The sequence below is a fragment of the Haliotis rubra genome, unplaced genomic scaffold, assembly GCF_003918875.1.
Source record: "Haliotis rubra isolate DU_JTF1 unplaced genomic scaffold, ASM391887v1 Scf137, whole genome shotgun sequence".
Classification (NCBI taxonomy): domain Eukaryota; kingdom Metazoa; phylum Mollusca; class Gastropoda; order Lepetellida; family Haliotidae; genus Haliotis; species Haliotis rubra.
The window spans coordinates 191,667-210,384 of record NW_025765303.1 but is presented as its reverse complement, the minus strand read 5'-3'; the positions used below and the strand labels follow the sequence as shown (position 1 = coordinate 210,384).

At 41.6% G+C, this 18,718-nt stretch overlaps 3 protein-coding genes across 3 annotated transcripts; 1 reads left to right on the top strand and 2 right to left on the bottom strand.

The window, feature by feature from the left end:
• On the top strand, window positions 1–1,848 carry LOC124268234 (GATA zinc finger domain-containing protein 15-like). The gene is made up of 2 exons (XM_046703273.1): window positions 1–424; window positions 1,568–1,848. Exons 1-2 carry the CDS (start codon window positions 1–3, stop codon window positions 1,846–1,848), a joined length of 705 nt encoding a protein of 234 aa, XP_046559229.1.
• Window positions 1,849–11,570: 9,722 nt separating this feature from the next.
• Window positions 11,571–12,062, bottom strand: LOC124268233 (glycine, alanine and asparagine-rich protein-like). Its single transcript, XM_046703272.1, has one exon. The coding sequence runs from the start codon at window positions 12,060–12,062 to the stop codon at window positions 11,571–11,573; it is 492 nt and encodes a 163-aa protein (XP_046559228.1).
• Window positions 12,063–18,334: 6,272 nt separating this feature from the next.
• Window positions 18,335–18,718, bottom strand: LOC124268232 (protein spalt-accessory-like). Its single transcript, XM_046703270.1, has one exon. The coding sequence runs from the start codon at window positions 18,716–18,718 to the stop codon at window positions 18,335–18,337; it is 384 nt and encodes a 127-aa protein (XP_046559226.1).

Here is an 18,718-nt window from a genome sequence, read left to right as displayed (position 1 = left end):
ATGCTGTGTCCTACTGGAACTACGTTTAATAGCGATGTCGGAAACTGTGACAACACGCAGAGTGAAAACGTTCGTTGTCCTAATGGCCGTCGTCCAAACAACAACAACAACAACAACAACAACAACTTCAATTCTCGTCGCCCTAACAACAACAACAACTTCAATTCTCGTCGCCCTAACAACAACAACAACAACAACTTCAATTCTCGTCGCCCTAACAACAACAACAACAACTTCAATTCTCGTCGCCCTAACCTTAACAACAACAACAACAACAACAACTTCAATTCTCGTCGCCCTAACAACAACAACAACAACAACAACAACTTCAATAATCTTAACAACCCTAACAACAACAACAACAACAATTTCAATAATCGTCGCACTAATAACCAGCGTAATGCACGACGTAACGTGTTCCAAGGTAAGATTTGAAAGATACTCTTCCAACCCAAATCCACAAACGTGTTTGACTTTGGCCAGATACTGGATACGCATTCTGTTGTAGTGACATTTTTCCTTCTACCAGAGAGGTCGACCAGATGGTTCTGGGCGACGCTATTCATTGTGAAGTTGCCTTCTCTTTGTAAAGGCGCGGTCTCATCTTACAGTCATCTGCTGGACCGTAGTGATTGCCGTAGTACAGCGTAGTTTGATCGTAGTGCCATGTTATCACGGTGTACTACGGTCTACACCACGGTGCAGTAGGGTTACTTGGGAGAAGTAGGGTCAATTACGGTCTACTTGGGAGAACTAGGGTCAACCATGTTGAAACTGTGGTAACAGTATGGTCTTGATATTCAAGCTAACCGTAGAGATATTTTGAACATGTTTGCAATGTTTTTGGTCAAACCGAGGCCAAATCCTGGGTTTGCTAAGTTCAAAGTACGGTTATAACTACGGTGGTCTACGTTGAACTACGCTTAAATACATCTAACTTCGTTTAACTAAGGTCAAATACGGTCTACTACGTTCATCCCCCCACTACGTGCGTGTCCGTGAGATGTGACCGCCGCTTAATGGGGTATGGCCCCATTCCATCAAACGATCTTGGCGCCACGATCATTGTAAGCCTTGATTAAAGTACTGGGCCATGTTTCACAAAGCAAACTTAGGTTTATGGTTGTCGTAACTCGCATACTTTAACATAGCCTTACGACCATCTTAGTGTTACGATGACTTTGTGAAATGGGCTCCTGGGCATCCTTTCACAAAGCACTAAGGTGACCGCAAGTCACTAAGGTAACCTTAGTGCAGTGTTAAAGAATGGGAGTTAAGGTAAACCTTTGTAAAGGTTGCGTCGTGAAAGGACCCCTTATACGGTCAATTAAGATGAGTTCCCTATGCCTATGCTATGAGTTCCAATACACCATGTAAATAGGCATTTGTATCAGTAAAATGGAAAGACAAAAGTAGGTAAGATAATGTGCCACAAATATACCACTATGGGATACAAAACGTATCTTATGTTGTTTTTTTATACGAAACTGTCACTTTGAAAGTGAATCCATTTATGTTTATGCGAAACACTCATCCTGCTTACGAACATAAATTTATCGTTTTCCAGGGTCAAGGCAGGTTATCGTCCCTCTCACTCTTCCCAGGGGACCAGACAGCGTCTGCGATCAACTTGAAGACGCAATTAACAACGACTTCCGATCACGTGTCCAAGGCGCAGTTGGAGCCGTGCCCAACATTCCCTACCTAAACCTGACGTGTACATTCGAGAACCGGAATCAGAACCAGAATCGGAATCAAAACCGGAATCAGAACCGGAATCAGAACCAGAATCAAAACCAGAATCAGAACCGAAACCAGAACCCAAACTGGTTTCAGTTCCGGGGCTAATTATGGTAACATTTGTGTAATTGTACTACATTGCAAAAACTAGTGAATGTTGCTGGATTTAGATTTCTAGAAATGTATACACAGAAATCTCGTTAACTCGAACATTTTGGGATCATCGACAATAAATCGAGGTATCAGGAGTGTCGATATAAACTTGAAACTCCGTCAGGGCCGTCAGATGTCATCAATTAAAGCAATCACTACATCGGTAGTGTTTAAGGCATACCGCAAAAAGCATAAGCTATACACTCCATCTAAAATCTATATTATCACAGATTTGACGTAAAGCGAGTTATAGAGTTGATGAGGCTGTTTGGGTGACGGTGAAGCTGTACTGTATTTTCTGACGTGAGTTTTTTTCTATTTCTTCTTTAAGCATTTAAGCAGACGGACTACTATCAAACTAAGCCTGCATTGGTCAAGTCACATGACCTCACGTGAAGTGTCAAGGTCAACTCCCACAGCTTGATTTACGTCACGCGCTACACCTCAAGATTGCATTTATTGTTTTTATTTCTGTATGTCGAATGTTTACAGTTCGTTTGAGTATTCATAATAAAATATATCTTTCATATCCAAACTACAATCTAGTTATTCCACTACTGCAAAGGAAAGATCGACATGTTCGAGTCAAATGATAGCCGACAATAAAGACCACTCGGATTCACTCGGGTCCACTCGTGTCCACTCGGGTCCAATCGGCTTATTGGGTTAACTGGATATTGTTTTGTTTGTTGTTTAACGCGACACTCAGCAACATTCCAGCAATATGACGGCGGTTTGTAAATAAGAATCGAATCTGGACCAGACAATCCAGTGATTAACAGCATGAGCATCGATCAATTCGAACAATTGGAACACCAGTTCTAACCCTGATCAAATGAGACAACACAGTGATTGACATCAAGAGCATAATACGCAACTGCGATATAATGACATGCATAAACCAAGTCAGAGAACCTCACTCCTCGACCCCGACAATTCAAATCCGGATCTCCACGGGTTGCTGGATAATAACTCATTTTCCAAATGAATTTCGTCGTACACCACGTGACACCAAATCTTTTCACGTGAAGGTTGCACAACACAACGGCAGTTGTGAGATCATCTGTACTTAATGGTACATAAGCATTGCAATGGCGTTACAATTTACCATGCAGAGTTTCGTCCCTGAAGCGTGACAGGATCCAGTGATCTTAAATTCGAATCCCAGATTCGATTTGATAAATTAAATGATACTTGGTTTGCCATTGCTGCGATCGTTGTTAAATTTAAGACCTGTGTCCCTTCATGGTTTTTTTATGGTTTACATACACTCGCTCACTTTCGCTATTAGAGGTGAACATTTTATTTCCCGGGAAAGATGGCACTATTAAGGGGAGCGTCAGTTGTATATCAGTTATATCAAACTATATTTGGAATCCGGGGTTAGAGTGAGTGAGTGAGTATGGTTTAACGCCGCTTTTAGCAATATTCCAGTAATATTACGGCGGGTGACACCAGAAATGGGTTCCACTCATTGTACCTATGTGTGGAATCGAACCCGGGTCTTTCGGCGAGACGAGCGAACGCTTTAACCGCAAGGCAACCCCACCGCCCATTGAGGTTAGAATATATGCTTGTGGGAGAGGCTTTTAACTGGATTACGAAGTCAGACCCGGTTGGTTGCCAGTCACCGGATCCCAGTAGCGTGGGTCCATACGTCCTGGGTATGGGTGGTAGCGGCGTTAACGGAAAGAAACAAAATAGGGGCCAAAACAGAAAAATATGGCGGATCCTTAAATCAACCAGTCAACCAATACTCTATACAGAATGAATGCTTTAGGCCCATATACAAGCTAAGATTTACAGGTATGGTTGTGGCTGTGTAAAACATGCTACACATAAGTTAACAAATACTTCTTTTATACGCATGACAGATAACCAGGCTTACTTATTCTACTTCTTCTGTATTATTTGAGGCAATTATCTTTTAAAATGTATAAAGATTTAATTTAGTGATACATGTCTTGGACGATATTTCATTCAAAGAACATCATAACTTGTGCGTGCAAGTAAAATATTACAGTTATCTTCTATACCTCGATCACATGAGGGACGGTTTCTTCTGAAGATATCTATGTTTCGCAACCTCCCTTCGTGATATATCAACTAATACACCAACCTCTGAACTTCACTGAAACATTTGGAAGCCTATGTTTCACGTCACGACGCACTGTTACAACAACGCTTTAGACAGCAACCATAACATTTTAGATCCTCCACACTGTTCAACAAACCAGAACGTTGTTTGTTATAAATATTTATTCAATAAACAAAACAAAGCAAAACACCCCGATACAAGATGTTTCGTGGGCCTTTAACTTCCCAATCAGTATGCGTATTGAGAAGATAGGTGTGTTTGTAAATACTCAAGTGTCAACCTTTGCTCAAGACAGCAAGAATCACGTTCAGTTAGTAAACTTCTAGAGGGGGAGCCTGGGGCAAAAGAGGGTTCCGATAGGGAGTCTGAGGCGTCCGTAACTGTGGTTCGTGAGGAAGAGGATTATCTATATCACAAGCTTGAGATTACAGAATCATCAGATCTAAAAAAAACCCATTATTTTAAAAAGTTACTTTCAGTTCCACTGAAGCAGTGAGTTCCAGCAATATCATGTTTAGGGACACCAGAAATGGCCATCACACATGTCAGGAATCGAACCCGGGTCTTTGGCGTTACGAGCGAACACTTTAACCACTTGGCTACCGCCCTCCACTGAAACGGAATGATCACAGTCCTATTGAATCAACTTCGAAACGTAATATGTGTCACAGCGCTGATGCTTCTATTGGCCTGGGGGTTTGACAACATGTTGGTTTTCAAACGGGTTGATAGCCCCGGGGATGAGGTGAGGGACTGGCATGGTGGTGGGGGTGGAGGCAGAGACAGAGGTGACCATGGGTTCCTGAGTCGTGGGTACGGGCCGTACAGGTACCGGCCTGGGAGCAGGAATTTGACTGTTAGGTGGGGTGAGCTGTGTGAAATTTGGACGCTGCCCTGAAGGAACCGGAAGTGGTGGAGATCTCTCTGGTTCCCCCTCTTCCTCCTGTTCTTCATCTTCTTCGAATTCCTTCTTCGGAGAAGCTTGTGTGAATGGTTTAGTGTTGGTTGGCTGTGTAGCTTGTGAGGGAGGGGGGATCTGTTTTCTGATTGGCACAACTGACATAATGGTTGGTTTCAGCTGGGCTGAGTTCACGTGTCTTGTCGGGGTAGTTTTCTTATTCTCGCCTGTTAAGAAGCGAGGCAGATTGTTGGGCTTGTGTGGTTCGTCCACGATACCGCTTTGCAAAGGATTAGGAACTTGCAGATTGTGTTCTGCAAGTGTTGAGTGATGGTTCTGACGTGTTGGGTTCGAGCCTGGCATGGAACTTAGAACATCAGGAACAGCAGCATGTCGATTGTTTGTTTCAGGTAATCCCGATGAAGCGCTAAGGATATCAGGAACAGTTGTCGGCTGACTGTTGATTAACCTCGAATTTGGTGCTAATGGATTACGAACAGTTTGACTTGGCGGTGCCACGTGTACATGAGGCTGTCGGTCCTGCCCATGACTATGAACGATTACATGACTGTGTGGCTCTGCACTCCCAGGCTGCTGACTGGGTTCTGGCTGAAGCAACAGGAGCAGGTGTTGTTTGAGCTTTCAGTTTTGCCTCGTGGTTTTTCGTAATCACATGGACCAACATGTCAACCAGCTTCTTCTGATCCTGAGAAGGCTGTGCTGGTGGAGTTGGTGTTGTTGGTGTTGTTGCTGCAGACAGAAGTCCAGCACCTCCTCCTACACCCTGAACTCCCTGTTGTGGGAAGAAATTATTAACAGCCCCCCTTGCTGCAAAAGGGCTGCTGGCACCACCAACAGGAATGCCCCGAAAGGTTCCACCAAGAGGATTGGCTTGACGTCTCTGACCCAGCATTAACCCTGGGAGTTGTGGTGCGGCCTGTTGGCGGACGAAAAAGGGCTGCACTCTTCTGTTCCCCAGTCTCATGTTGGCATATCCATAATTTTGACCCAAAGCAAGTGATAAGATGCTGCCTACAAAATAAATAATACAAAATATACATTTCTTTAGACTTATGAAAGCATAAACATGAGGGAATAACCTATAATAACATGTGCAATACATTATATATATATATTAATTGATTGAATGATAAATTTTCAATGGTTTCCATGACAACGAGTTACCGTGGTTTCATTGTATTAGATCTGTCCATCAACCATCAACCATCACTCTCGAAGTGGTGGGGTAGCCTAGTGGTTAAAGCGTTCGCTCGTCACGCTGAAGTCCCGGGTTCGATTCCCACATGAGTACAATGTGTGAAGCCCATTTCTGGTGTCCCCCGCCGTGATATTGCTGGCATATTGCTAAAAACCGACGTGGCGTAAAACTAAACTCACTCACTCAACCATCACTCACCTAATACGGACAGTGTAAGTACAACCTCTGTATCCATCACGACAAGCAGAGACAATGGAGATGAATTTGAAGTTGACGATAAGAACTTGTATTTATATAGTGTATCCATGACGTTTAAATAGTACACATTTCTCTACGTCTCCACCCAATATTAAAATTTAAAGTGCTTGATATTTTTTCCCGTTTACGTCACGGAATTGCAAAGCACGCCCATCTATTGTTGTTGTTCCTGGATTGGAAACTATCAACCTGTCACAAATATTTTACCAGTGTACGCGAGGCTTAATCCATGTACTTCCTGCCAGATAAATACTTTAACAGTTTATCCACAGCTCTTGCACAGCCCTGACCAGTGTGAACGTACGCGTCAACTGTCTATACTTGTCTATACCATGAAGAAAAAGTAATATATAACACTAATACTTAACGGGATATTTTTATAATATTCTTCAAACAGTATTCATCACATATATAGTATATAAATAAAACATACCCATAAGAGGATTATTTAACAATAAACATAAACCATGTTGTAATATCCAACAATACCGAGAGATGAGTTCGACACAACTGAGAATTCATCTCAACCGAGTTCGAGACATTGGGGTTCGACTGTACATCTTAACTGTAGAGTAATGTTAAACAACGAGCTAGGGCTCACCAAGAAAGCAAGAAAGGGTTTAACACAATGTTGGTGGGTTGTTTTGATGTGTCACGCCGCAATGTTCCAGCTATATGGCGGCGGTCTGAAACTAGTCGAGTCTGGACCCGACAATCCAGTGATCAACACCCTGAGCATTGATCTACATCAATGTAGCGAGCCTGACCATCCGATCCCGTTAGTCACCTCTTACAAGCATGGGTTCCTGTAGACCAATTCTAACCCGGATCTTCAGGGTTCTTATCAACATGTAACCATGCGGATCGAAAGTAATGCTTTGGTGAGGAGTTGTAAGTAATGAATGACATACCGGTATTGATAACAGAAGCAGGAACAGTGCTTAAAATATACTTTTTAGCAGAAACAGTGTTAAAAATAATATTCTATATTGTATATGTCATTTCAAAATTAATATCAACAACAGTTATTGATGGACTGTAAAGAATCGAATCTGGACCATACAATCCAATGACTGACATAATGAACATCGATCTACACAAGTAATATACGATGATATGCATCGGCCATGTCAACGAGGATATCCACCCAATCCCGTCAGTCGCCTCTCGTCACGTCGAAGGCTCGAGTACACTTGACCAACTTGTGAATACCATTTTCAGTGTATCTCGTCAATCCTGGAATATGACAAAGAGCAGCGTAAAATCATACTCACTCACTCTCTTACTTGGTTGACACATATCATCGTATCCCGATTGCGTAGATCGATGTTCATACTGTTGATCACTGAATTGTCTGGTCCAGACTCGATTACTTACAGGCCGCCGCCGTTTAGCTGCTGCCTTTAACATTAAGAAACAAACACTCACTCACTCACTTTAGCATACATTTTCATTGTTGTTACTTCTATCTAACTTATACTCCAAGGTATTATATTAAAACGTCAACCGTTTGTATAAAATGTCACATAACTCCCCGGGATCCACACAACAAAAAACAACAACACTGTGCTGTACTTGTTTTACAAAGGAAATAGGTTCTGTGGTTTAGCGATCGTTCCTTCTGGTTTCAATGTCTTTAAAGGAAATTTAAAACCCCAAATACATGCGTTTATCCGGCTTAGCGGTCTCTGGTTGGATGTTTTGAGAACAAGTCCCTGGTTTCCTTGTGTATTACCGCTGCCTCTAATAATGGAGTCTGGGCCACAAGATGATGATGAGGTATGCTTTTACACCACTCTAGCAATATTCCAGCAACATCGCAGTGGGGAACACCAGAAATTGTCTTCACACATTGTACCCATGTGGGGAATCGAACCCGGGTCTTCGGCGTGATTAGCGGACGCTTTAACCATTAGGCTACTCCACCGCCCCGTGTCTGGACCACACAATCCAGTGACTAATATCACGAGCATCGTGGGATACGATAACATACAATCAACCGAGCCTGATCACCTGATCAGTTTAAATGCCCTTTCAAAGAAGTGTATTTACAACTTTAATGTTACTTTAATGAGTTCGAAACCCAGATTCGCCCTGTTTGTGAGCTTGGTTTGTCAGCTGAGATCAATTCTCGTGGGTCCCACAAAAGTGACAAATGTGAACAACCTGCACCCCTCCAAGATTATTTCCAACAGTCATGATACAATTGAAATACCGTGCATGTTCTACAAATGAACCTTTAATGAATTTTAGGCATTACCATTCAACAAGTTTACGAACAACATTTCGGTCTCAGGACTTCCCGTTTTTCATTAGGTTTTATTGGTTTCTCATCTCCAGGTGAGAGGGCGGAAGAAAAATATTTATAAAATGAAAAGATAGAAGGAAATGTATGTTACTAATCGTGTCACTTATTTTATTATATTTAGAATTAAGATCATTTGATAACTGACAAAATTAGGGTAAGATAATTTTTTCACATCAGGATAACAAATTTAACAGCGTCGGGGACCACTGAGAAAAGAACACATCCTTATCTCCTGTCACCTGCAAGTATTTATGCCACAGAGTTGTTTCTATTTCGGTAGCAGTTCATCAAGTAGTCATACACTGTGCTAGTGGAGATGTACCGACAAAAACATGTTTTATAACGGGGTCGGGGGCCCATTCATGAATGGACAACGGCCACTTAGTTGCAGTTTGGCTCGGGCTGCCCTTCTCTGCGGGGACACGTATACGACCATTCTATTGTCCTTTAAGTTGCTACACTAGTCACAGGCATCTCTAAACCTGACAGATATCCCAAGGGAGGATAGAAAAGGTCTGACTAAGCTGAGATAAGGTGGACACAGAGTACAACCCACCAGCTCTTCAACGAATCCACTATGAGGCAAATATGATACATATCACGACTATTGGGTAACTAATATGAATAATTGAGTACAAAAACAAGTAAGCGGCTGAGTGAGTGAGTGAGTTTAGTTTTGAGTAGCACAATATTCCAGCTAAATGGTGGCGGTCTTTAAATAATGGAGTCTGGACCAGGCTGAACTACAGCATAAGTATCGATCTACGTAACTGGGATACGATGGCATCGGCGAGCCTGACCACCCGATCCCCTAGTCACCTCTTACGACAAGCGTTCTGAAGATCAGTTTTAACCCGGATTTTCATTGGTGTGTAAGCGGCTGGAGTATTATTCATTATATTCAGTGAAACAATTACAAAATATACTATTTGACATGTTTTGACCATAGTGACCTTTGTCAATAACATAACAATAACCAGTGATCTATTCTCTTTGGAATATTTCGCTTTCATAAGCTACACACAAATTCATGAATAGCACTCATTTCTAAAAAAACACCATGCATATTCGATGCTGGTGATAACGAATAATGAACTGTATTTAGGAATGTTTTCGGTACCTTTCACCGAATACGTGAGTGATTCGTAACGCTGAGTGAGTGGGTGAGTTGGGTTTTACAACGGTTTCAGCAATATTCCAGCAATGTCACGGCGGGGGACACCAGAAATGGGCTTCACACATTGTACCCATGTGGGGAATCGAATCGATAGCTACTTCCTGTTCGTTAAGGTGGGGTAGCCTAATGGTTAAAGCGTCCGCTCGTCACGCTGAAGACCTGGGTTCGATTCCCCACATGGGTGAGTGAGTGAGTTTGGTTTTACGCCGCTTTTAGCAATATTCCAGCAATATCACGGCGGGGGACACCAGAAATAGGCTTCACACATTGTACCTATGTAGGGAATCGAACCTGGGTCTTCGGTGAGACGAGCGAACGCTATACCCACTAGGCTACCCACCGCCCCTCCCCACATGGGTACAATGTGTGAAGCCCATTTCAATGTGATATTGCTGGAATATTGCTAAAAGCCGCGTAAAACCACACACACTCACTCACTCTTGTTTGTTTCATTTTCATGGCCATCAAACATGGGAATATACGTCCTTTTGTCCGGCAGCTCATTATTTGATCACAGTCACAGTCCAATAATGTAATAAAAGAGATTTGGTTGAACGTCCTTTGGCAGACACATTCTATTTTCAAATCAACAGTCAGTGTCAAACACGTTTATTTTTTCAAGCATATTCTGGAACATTAATATTTTTCTCAATAAACTTCCACAACGAAACTATTCCCTGCTAGAATATCCAATGGTTGGTTCAGTTATATATTTAAGTGACTGGGTGAGACGCCAGAAATGGGTTTCACACATTGTACCCATGTGGGCAATCGAACCCGGGTCTTCAGCCGGACGAGCGGACGCTTTAATTAGGCTAACGCCCAATTATCATATATAAAGAAGACAAACAAAAATATATATTACATGATTTATTCACAATAGGCACGCTCGGTGTCTTTGTAATGATACATGTATAGGTGGATATGTAACATGATAAAACAATGGACAAAGGAAATGAAAAATGAACATAGAGTATCATGTTATAGAGGGGCGAAGGGGAGAAATATATGTATGGCACACCCATGACTTTAAACAAAAAGAATCAATGCAAACACTGGAATACTTGTCGTAAAATAACAATTAATTGATAGACTTAAACGAGTATTGTTAAGAATCCTTTAAGATGTATATGACGAAAATTATGAAAAATATTTCACTACGTTGAGATTCTACTTTATTGCACAGCGTCCCGTGACGTCACAAAATGACTGTGACGTGTTTTAAATATTCCTTATGGTCTGTTGAATACAGTGATAAACTTGGTGATAATGAGATATACAAAATATATACATATGATTAAATGTAAGTAATGAATTCAAAGCTACCTGAATGTTCGATACTCGCGCTTGACATTGTATACCATTCGTGTTCCGATAGACACATAACTTCTTAATGTAATACAGACAGCATTTTTCTTCATCAAATCCTCCACTTTGCTCGTTTGTAATTTTTCAAATTAAAATGACATAACTTAGAATTACATGGAATTAAATGTCCACATTAGAAAAAGGTGATTTTGTAAAGCAGAAAATACTTTAAGAATAATTCTCAGCTTCAACATCTGGTTAATGTTCAACGATAAAAATGGGAAATTTAAGGTTGGATAATAATATCAACAGCGCAGGAACATGATGAACATTCAAAGTAAACCATGCAAATGGATTAACCAAACCCCTGGCAGCAAGCACGAGGTTTGGGGGCCCATGTCATGTCTCCGATTAATGAGCAGCGTTGAACTGTGCTGCTGCATCCATGATAGCCTGGACCTTTGAGGGTTTCTTCTCAGCCTCCGTTGATCCATCCGTGGGCCCTGCGTCGTTGGCATTCTTTTTATCGCTCTTCATGTGAAGCTCGTGGTTTCTGCTGATTACATTCACCAGCATGTCGACAAGCTTCTTCTGATCCTGTGGCGTGGTTGTCGGTGGAGGCGTGGTTGTTTGTGGCTGCGGCTGGAAGCCTCCGGCCAAGGCGGAGAAGCCTCCTGGACCCTGTGGCACCCCAAAGCCTCGGCCTCCCAGAGCTGCTCCGAAACCTCCTGCTCCAAACTGAGGCTGGCCTCTCGCTACAAATCTAGGCTGACCTCCCAGGCCCCCAAGTCCTCCAAATCTGGGTCCTCCCAGTCCTGGTCCCCCCGCTGCAGCTAGGAAGGGATTTCCTCCAAAGTTTGGTCTCCGTCCCTGACCAAAGCCAGCCAGGTTGAACTGTCCCATCGACACGGTCAATACTGCCCCTGTTAAATATCCAGAATGTCTAATTAGAATATTGTGTGGTAACTGCGATCATCAAATACAATGAAAAAATCGATAAAAGCAAATATAATAAAGTATGCGAACTCACATCTATAATAATAATACAAATAATTAGTCCATTTGTATTGCGCCAAATCCACACCGACAGCATGCTCATAGCACTGACAAGACAGAACTTAGGAGTCACTTGTAAAACATAGAGAAAAGGTATGTCTTTAGGTTTGCTTTGAAACATGTGACTGTTGGGCTTGTTCTAATGTGAGCTGGTAGTTCATTCCAGTTCATCGCGGCTGCCACTTGAAAGGAACGAAAACCATAGGATTTCAACTTCCATTTTTGAATGTGAAGTAAGTTTTTGTCACTGGAGCGAAGCTGTCTGCATGGCAGATATAGTTTGAACAGTTCTTTGAGATAGGCCGGAGCAGTGCCTAGTATGCACTGGTAGACAACTGCACAAAATCCCGAGGTGGCTTAGTACATGGACGTAACTGACCACAACGAAAATGTTATTCTAATTACTTGGTTTACTCTGTTTCTACAGAGCACAGATTTGCAAATACACTAGACAAACGTTAATAACGTATTTCCCACTTTGTTGCAAGTTTGATCTGTCCAAAAACCAGTAGTAAAGCACAGGAACACAGGAAATGTTTTTGTTGCTTAAATGTTTTAAACTAAAGCAATCGCAAATTAAAAGCATGAAAAGTAACATGTATGCTTTTGTAAACGTATGCCAAACAAATTCTGACTGGTTAAAAAAGTATACTCACCAAGGACAAACAGACGAATGACGTTCGAGTTGATGGCCATGGTGTTAGTCAGTGTCTTCTGAGGTTTTTCCGATGATCTCACTACTGTGGTGATGGGAATATATACTGTTATGTTAGCACCTGCAGAGTCAGTTATTTCTGCAATGTATATACAACTACCGCTCCGTTAACGACCTTTTCCTTCAGATACTATGCAATACACCGTCAAACACGCCCACATTTCCCTACTCATGGTAGGGGCTGTTTTAGTGATGGTACAGCCCTAACCTTGCATATTATATTTTTCAACCAGGATGGATTCGGAGTAGGAAGTATTGGTTAGTCACTTGTTACATGTGGTTTAATCCTGTTTCATGCAGTCAGTATCGTGTTAAGACGATTGAAAAGACATCATGTGGGTTTTTTTAATTAGGAACTACAGTCTTCGCTCAAATCACAAGCCTAGTTTTCGATAAAGATACTTCTATTCATTTTGGACAAATTTGCCGTAAAATACGCCTGTGTTGTATACAACAGACAACGTTAATTTATGTTTTTATACCGTTCTCCAAAAATGTCTTGGGACATGTATTTATATGTGTATGAATTATTGTTATCATTTGTAACTGATCGTGGGAATTAACACGCTGCTGAAAGTTTGACAAATATAAATAATAATATTTTAATCGATTATATATTCTGTTGGAATTGGCCATAATATACTTTCATACACACACCCATAACAAATTACAATGGCCGTTAAGCATATTTCACATTTCGCATGTTCTTTTTCATGATGTTAAATAAAACCCATTGATAATGTTTTATCGTCAGGGAACACTGCAACACAGAGGAAACATCAGACCGTATTCCCATGGTGATAGGGCTATAACGGGTTTATCTTACCGCCATGCCCCCTCTTGTGTTTTCCTTACATCGGTGTTATACTGAATGTAAACACAATGCTATATAAGAACTAGGCAATTTAGAAATTCGGCAATTCAAACTGTCCAAATATTGTTTTATCTGTTATCTGGCTCGTGTGATCTTGTGGTGAATGTATTTTGTTCGTAGCTATTGGAAGAGTTTTTATTTACAGTATTGGTAAATACTTTACTTGTGTTATTGCACCCTAACAAGGTCCACGTTGTCTGAACTGGCTTTGTATGTGTTATTGTACCGTAACGGTGTGGTCGTGTTCATGTTGTCTGAACTGGCCTTGTATATGTTATTGTACCCTAACGCTGTAGGTCGTGTTCATGCTGTCTGAACTGGCCTTGTATATGTTATTGTACCCTAACAGCGTAGGTCGTGTTCATGCCGTCTGAACTGGCCTTGTATATGTTATTTTCCCCTCACGCTGTAGGTCGTGTTCATGCTGTCTGAACTGGCCTTGTATATGTTATTGTACCCTTACGCTGTAGATCGTGTTCATGTTGTCTGAACTGGCCTTGTGTGTGTTATTGTACCGTAACGGTGTAGGTAGTGTTAATGTTGTCTGAACTGGCCTTGTGTATGTTATTGTACCCTAACAGCGTAGGTCGTGTTCATGCTGTCTGAACTGGCCTTGTATATGTTATTGTCTCCTCACGCTGTAGGTCGTGTTCATGCTGTCTGAACTGGCCTTGTATATGTTATTGTACCCTAACGCTGTAGGTCGTGTTCATGCTGTCTGAACTGGTCTTGTATATGTTATTGTACCCTAACGCTGTAGGTCGTGTTCATGTTTTCTGAACTGGCCTTGTATTGTACCCTGTTATTGTACCCTAACCCTGTAGGTCGTGTTCATGCTGTCTGAACTGGCCTTGTATATGTTATTGTACCCTATCGCTGTAGGTCGTGTTCATGCTGTCTGAACTGGCCTTGTGTATGTTATTGTACCCTAACGCTGTAGGTCGTGTTCATGCTGTCTGAACTGGCCTTGTATATGTTATTGTACCCTAACGCTGTAGGTCGTGTTCATGTTGTCTGAACTGGCCTTGTATATGTTATTGTACCCTAACGCTGTAGGTCATGTTCATGTTGTCTGAACTGGTCTTGTATATGTTATTGTACCCTAACCCTGTAGGTCGTGTTCATGTTGTCTCAACTGTCCTTGTATATGTTATTGTACCCTTACGCTGTAGGTCGTGTTCATGCTGTCTGAACTGGCCTTGTATATGTTATTGTACCCTTACGCTGTAGAGCGTGTTCATGTTGTCTGAACTGGCCTTGTATATGTTATTGTACCCTTACGCTGTAGGTCGTGTTCATGCTGTCTGAACTGGCCTTGTATATGTTATTGTACCGTAACGGCTTAGGTCATATTCATGTTGTCTGAATTATATAATATGATAACTGCAAAGACTCACACGAATACAATTTGTATATCTCATACGTAAACTTGCAAACTATGAGGTACAATCGTACTCCGTGTTCTGCATTTCATAAATGCCAAATCTCCTGCCAAATACTGTTTGAAGCATCACTTATAACTACGAGAGGAACAGTGGCCAAGTGGTTAAAGGGTTCGCTCGTCACGCCGAAGATCCAGGTTTGATTCCCCACATGGGTACAATGTGTGGAACCCATTTCTGAAGTCGTGATGTTGCTAAAAGCGGCTTAAAAGTATACACACTCACAAAACTCACTCACTCACTCACTCTAACAGGACATGACAACAAATCCACACTGGCTCCTTACTCCGGACATTTGTTAATCCGACTCTTAACTGCAACATTTTCGGTTGGATTTCACAGTACATCTGTCGACAATCACTGAGTGATTACGTTCTATGGCGCCTTTAGTACCATTCCAGAAATTTCACACCAGGGGATGCTTAGAACCGGCTCATACATTGTACCCATGTGGAGAATCGAACCCGGGTTTTCAGCGGGACGAGCGGACGCGTTAACCACAAGGCTACCTTACACTCCTTCTTCCTATAGGAATTACTTGGAATTGTGAACTCATCACGCAGAGGCCCGGGTGTTATTTATGGGGGCGTCGTGGGCGAACTGTCTAAGGCGCCTGGCTAGTGATCCAGCGAGCTTGAGGTGACGAGATCGAGCCCCCGGATCCGTTGGTAAATGACCAGATGGTGGCCACATGAACACATACAAACACCTAGTTGCGGGTACAGCAACGTGCAGTAAACTTGGGCAAAGGACTGTGACTATGTGTCCCAGTCTACCCAGCTGTGAATGGGTACATCGTAAGGATGGTAAAGCCACACTAACTCGGTGCGCCTAGTGGCTTCAAGAGTTGTATGATCCCCAGGGAGTTGAGACTGATAATACGACGTGCCTTTGAGGATTGATATCCAGTGATCGAGGGAAAAACAAAGCGCCTTTGAGCAGCTGAGCTGGATATCGGCGCTATACACATGTTAGCATTATCATCATCATCATCATCGACGTGGGTACAATGAGTAGAGCCTCTCTGGAGCTTTAGAACCTCTCACTCTCACGTAGTTTACCCTAATCACTGCTGACCAGTGATGTATGCCTTGTGTCAGACAAGCACCTGTGCATTGTAACTCAAGTGCTGACCCGGACGAAAGAAGTTGTCCTCATTAATAATCATCGTTAATGAATGTACTCTCATTTAAAGTAATGTCCAAGTCAAATCAGTTTTTCATTAATTACATGTTTATCTTACCACCCTTTTTGTCATATATGTAACAGTCAATGTGTAAGATCAGACAATTTGTCAATGTCTGAAATTTTCGGTCAATTTGCAAATTACCTGAAAAATTAGTCGATTTAATTTGACAGATTGACTGAAACATGTTTCAATGTGTATTATCGTTATTTGTGTATAAAACTTATCTTTTAGAAAAAAAACCCTAAGATTTATTGACATAGAACATGACAACTGCTAATTTTTTCTTAAATCCCGTCTCAAATCCAGCCAATGGAAATTTGAGGAAGCAGGACTGTTTGTGATTAGTAGACAGGTCTTCCAACAGGATCATATGTATTTGTGAAAGTAAACCTGTACCCAGTGGACCATAAGTGGTTGTCTCATGTTGAGAGTGTCTCGTCTTACATTTGTAGCTTTACAGGAGTAACTAAAGAACACACAACGAAATATAAGGACAATGTAAGTCAGACTGTGTATATTTTAATGCACATGGAACTTCTCAACAACAATAACGTCTATCTGATAAAACATTTCCAATGTATAACAACAGCTAGAAAATGTATAATAGTGAAATGATAATACATCGTGACTGATGAAAGATATAATGACAAACAGCAACATGAACTCCGACATTGTCGTACATCACCAACCTGTGCCCGTGACTCTGAGGCCTTGAGCTTTATCATTATTCAGTGACTTCACGCAGTGTCAGCTGAAATCCAGATTAATGTCGCTTTATCGTACAACACCAGATGACCTCAACGATAAAATAACCGGTGGTTATAAACCAAGAGTCCTAAGAATGAAATCCACGAAGGAACATTGTCGCGTTACCGCATTGGTTAATTTTGACACATTTTGCTTACTTTTGTCAGGGCGACCACGCGACAATGTCTCTTTTAGGCCTCCATACCTAACACCGACGCACTCACAACAAGGCGACCCTATTCTTATAAGATGACCGCTCGGACAACATTTTTACCATATCGACTGTATGGTTAAACTTGTTGAATGCGATGTTGGTATTTTACAAATATTACCTGAAATCTTCACCGTGTGGCTTTATTTCGGCTAAATATTACACCGTGCCTAACATTAACCTTTCAATCTCAATTATCTGAAGGTAATGTGTTTTGTCTTGTTAAACTATTTGCGCTTGGGGCTTTGTAAAGTAAAGCAAGGATTAATACTATTCAGATATACTGAATGATTTTCACTCTGGTTTGTTTATAGCGGATTCTCACCCTATGACTTCACTACAAGCATGACTTCACTACAAGCATGACTTCACTACAAGCATCTAACCTTTTAAAAACATACACCTAGGCCATAATATGAATAAAATTATGCATCCCAATTTTCTCTGCTTTGTAAAACCAACATGTCAAATAATCTAAAATTAAAATGTTTCATATTTAAGACAGCTATTGAAAAAAGCAACAAGGAGTAAGTTGTCTACATTCACGGTAAGACAATGAGTGAGAGCAGTTCTACTCACTCTGATCTGATTGATTGGCATTTTAGAAGTTGGTGAGTAATAAGAAAGTAAGATATTTTTAGGACTACAATTTCTTTATTATATATGATGCGACGTTTCGGTATAGCAAGAGTGCCAACGGTATAAGAATTTATACCGAAACGTCGTATCATATATAATAAGGAGTTGTTATCCATAAAGTATCTTACTGTATCTGTACTCTCTCGCCCAGTTTGGAGCTTCTAAAAGTGTTACCGGCTAAACGTGTTCAGATATCACATCGATAATAACTCAGTCACAATGTATTATTATTAAATTACAATGAAAGATTTAAGTAAACATGAGGTGATTTGAACATGTAACGCACCATCAAAGTATTAAAATCAATAACTCCTGTTATGGAGTGCAATAGCATCTTTGATTGCTTGAATTCTGCTGGGCGTCTTGGGGGCGTCGGAGTTATCGTTACTGTGTTCCTGATGGTACTTGTGATCATGGTTCTTTGAGATGACGTTGGCCAGGAGGTCCACCAGCTTCTTCTGGTCCTGACCGGAAGGTTGAGCCTGCTGCTGGGGATTGCTGGGTGGAGGAGGCTGTTGCTGGAATCCCCCTCCAAGTCCTTGGAGTCCAGGTCCACCAAATCCACCAAGTCCACCTAAGCCTCCACGAGCGGCAAGGAGTGGATTACCTCCTCCAAGACCACCAAATCCTGGCCTTCCGCCAAGTCCTGGGAAGCCGAATTGTCCCAGAGTCACGGCCAGAACCAT

Coding starts and splice junctions, on each gene's coding strand:
- LOC124268233 (XM_046703272.1), bottom strand. CDS start 12,062: ATGGGACAGTTCAACCTGGCTGGCTTTGGTCAGGGACGGAGACCAAAC.
- LOC124268232 (XM_046703270.1), bottom strand. CDS start 18,718: ATGGTTCTGGCCGTGACTCTGGGACAATTCGGCTTCCCAGGACTTGGC.
- LOC124268234 (XM_046703273.1), top strand. CDS start 1: ATGCTGTGTCCTACTGGAACTACGTTTAATAGCGATGTCGGAAACTGT. Junction 425..1,567: donor ACGACGTAACGTGTTCCAAG/GTAAGATTTGAA, acceptor ATCGTTTTCCAG/GGTCAAGGCAGGTTATCGTC.